Source organism: Aptenodytes forsteri, unplaced genomic scaffold (genome assembly GCF_000699145.1).
Source record: "Aptenodytes forsteri isolate BGI_AS27 unplaced genomic scaffold, ASM69914v1 Scaffold474, whole genome shotgun sequence".
Lineage (NCBI taxonomy): Eukaryota > Metazoa > Chordata > Aves > Sphenisciformes > Spheniscidae > Aptenodytes > Aptenodytes forsteri.
Window position 1 is genome coordinate 25,808 of NW_008793938.1, and position 359 is coordinate 26,166.

Here is a 359-nt window from a genome sequence, read left to right on the forward strand (position 1 = left end):
GGAGGACGGCGACAAGGTGAGGTCCTACCCTGCCCCGGTTGTCCCTGTGCCCCCCAACGCGCTGGGGCTGAGCACCCTCCTTCTCCCCCCCAGGGCGAGGTGGGCGAGCCGGGACAGAAGGGCAGCAAAGGCAACAAGGGCGAGCACGTGAGTGTGACCGGTGCCCCCCCTCTCCGCCCCCATCCCCAGACCTTGTCCCCGCTGTCCCTCGGGGCTGTCCAGGCCTCAGTGACCCCTTCCCTCCCTCCCAGGGTCCTCCTGGTCCCCCTGGGCCCATCGGGTCGGTCGGGCAGCCCGGAGCCGCCGTGAGTATCCCGGAGGGAGGGCAGTGCCGCGGTTGGGGACACGCCGCGGGAGGG

At 72.4% G+C, this 359-nt stretch overlaps 1 protein-coding gene across 1 annotated transcript in view; it reads left to right on the forward strand.

The window, feature by feature from the left end:
• LOC103907521 (collagen alpha-2(XI) chain) overlaps window positions 1-359 on the forward strand; it is a gene marked incomplete at its 5' end in the record, with an annotated part of 18,155 nt that overhangs the window by 10,719 nt on the left and 7,077 nt on the right. The window contains 2 exons of the mRNA XM_009289769.1: window positions 94-147; window positions 252-305. Coding sequence (XP_009288044.1) covers window positions 94-147; window positions 252-305 — 108 coding nt within the window. The remainder of the gene's footprint in view (window positions 1-93; window positions 148-251; window positions 306-359) is intronic.